At 51.4% G+C, this 479-nt stretch overlaps 1 protein-coding gene across 1 annotated transcript in view; it reads right to left on the reverse strand.

The window, feature by feature from the left end:
- Positions 1-336: 336 nt before the first annotated feature.
- Positions 337-479, reverse strand: part of EMH_0006700 (uncharacterized protein) — a gene marked incomplete at both ends in the record, with an annotated part of 345 nt that continues 202 nt past the window's right edge. The window contains one exon of the mRNA XM_013497634.1: positions 337-477. Within this exon, the coding sequence (XP_013353088.1) occupies positions 337-477 (141 nt within the window). The remainder of the gene's footprint in view (positions 478-479) is intronic.

Consider the following 479-nt stretch of genomic DNA (forward strand, 5'->3'; position numbering starts at 1 on the left):
CCTAAGAGCAGAGAAAGTCTGTATACAGCTGCTGTCTGTATATACACGCAAGTAACATATATTCATATCAAAGGTGTATTCAATGCAATACACTACAGAAAACGCCGCTGTCTCTGCTGCTTCCCTCTGCTGCAGCAAGGACCCTTTCATCGGCCTGGGTTCGCTCCCTAGGCATCACGCCGCGCTGCTTGCAACACAAGGAACACAAACTGCTTCAAAATTCACATCAGGGTTGATGCTGCAAGGGTTTAGGGTTTAGGCTTTAGGGTTTACTAGAATGCTGGAAACCCCCATTTCCCTTCGTCGTTGCAGCGGGGGCTCCTGCTGAAAATACTACTACTGCTGCTGCTGCTGTTGTTGCTGCTGTTGAGTTCTTCTGCTGCTGGGGAGGAAGGAATCGCTGCTCCTGCTGCTGCTGCTGCTGCTGCTGCTGCTGCTGCTTCTGCTGCTGCAAGGATCGGATTCGGGGGCCATAAGCA

The sequence above is a fragment of the Eimeria mitis genome, genomic scaffold, assembly GCF_000499745.2.
Source record: "Eimeria mitis Houghton genomic scaffold, Emh_scaff281, whole genome shotgun sequence".
Classification (NCBI taxonomy): domain Eukaryota; phylum Apicomplexa; class Conoidasida; order Eucoccidiorida; family Eimeriidae; genus Eimeria; species Eimeria mitis.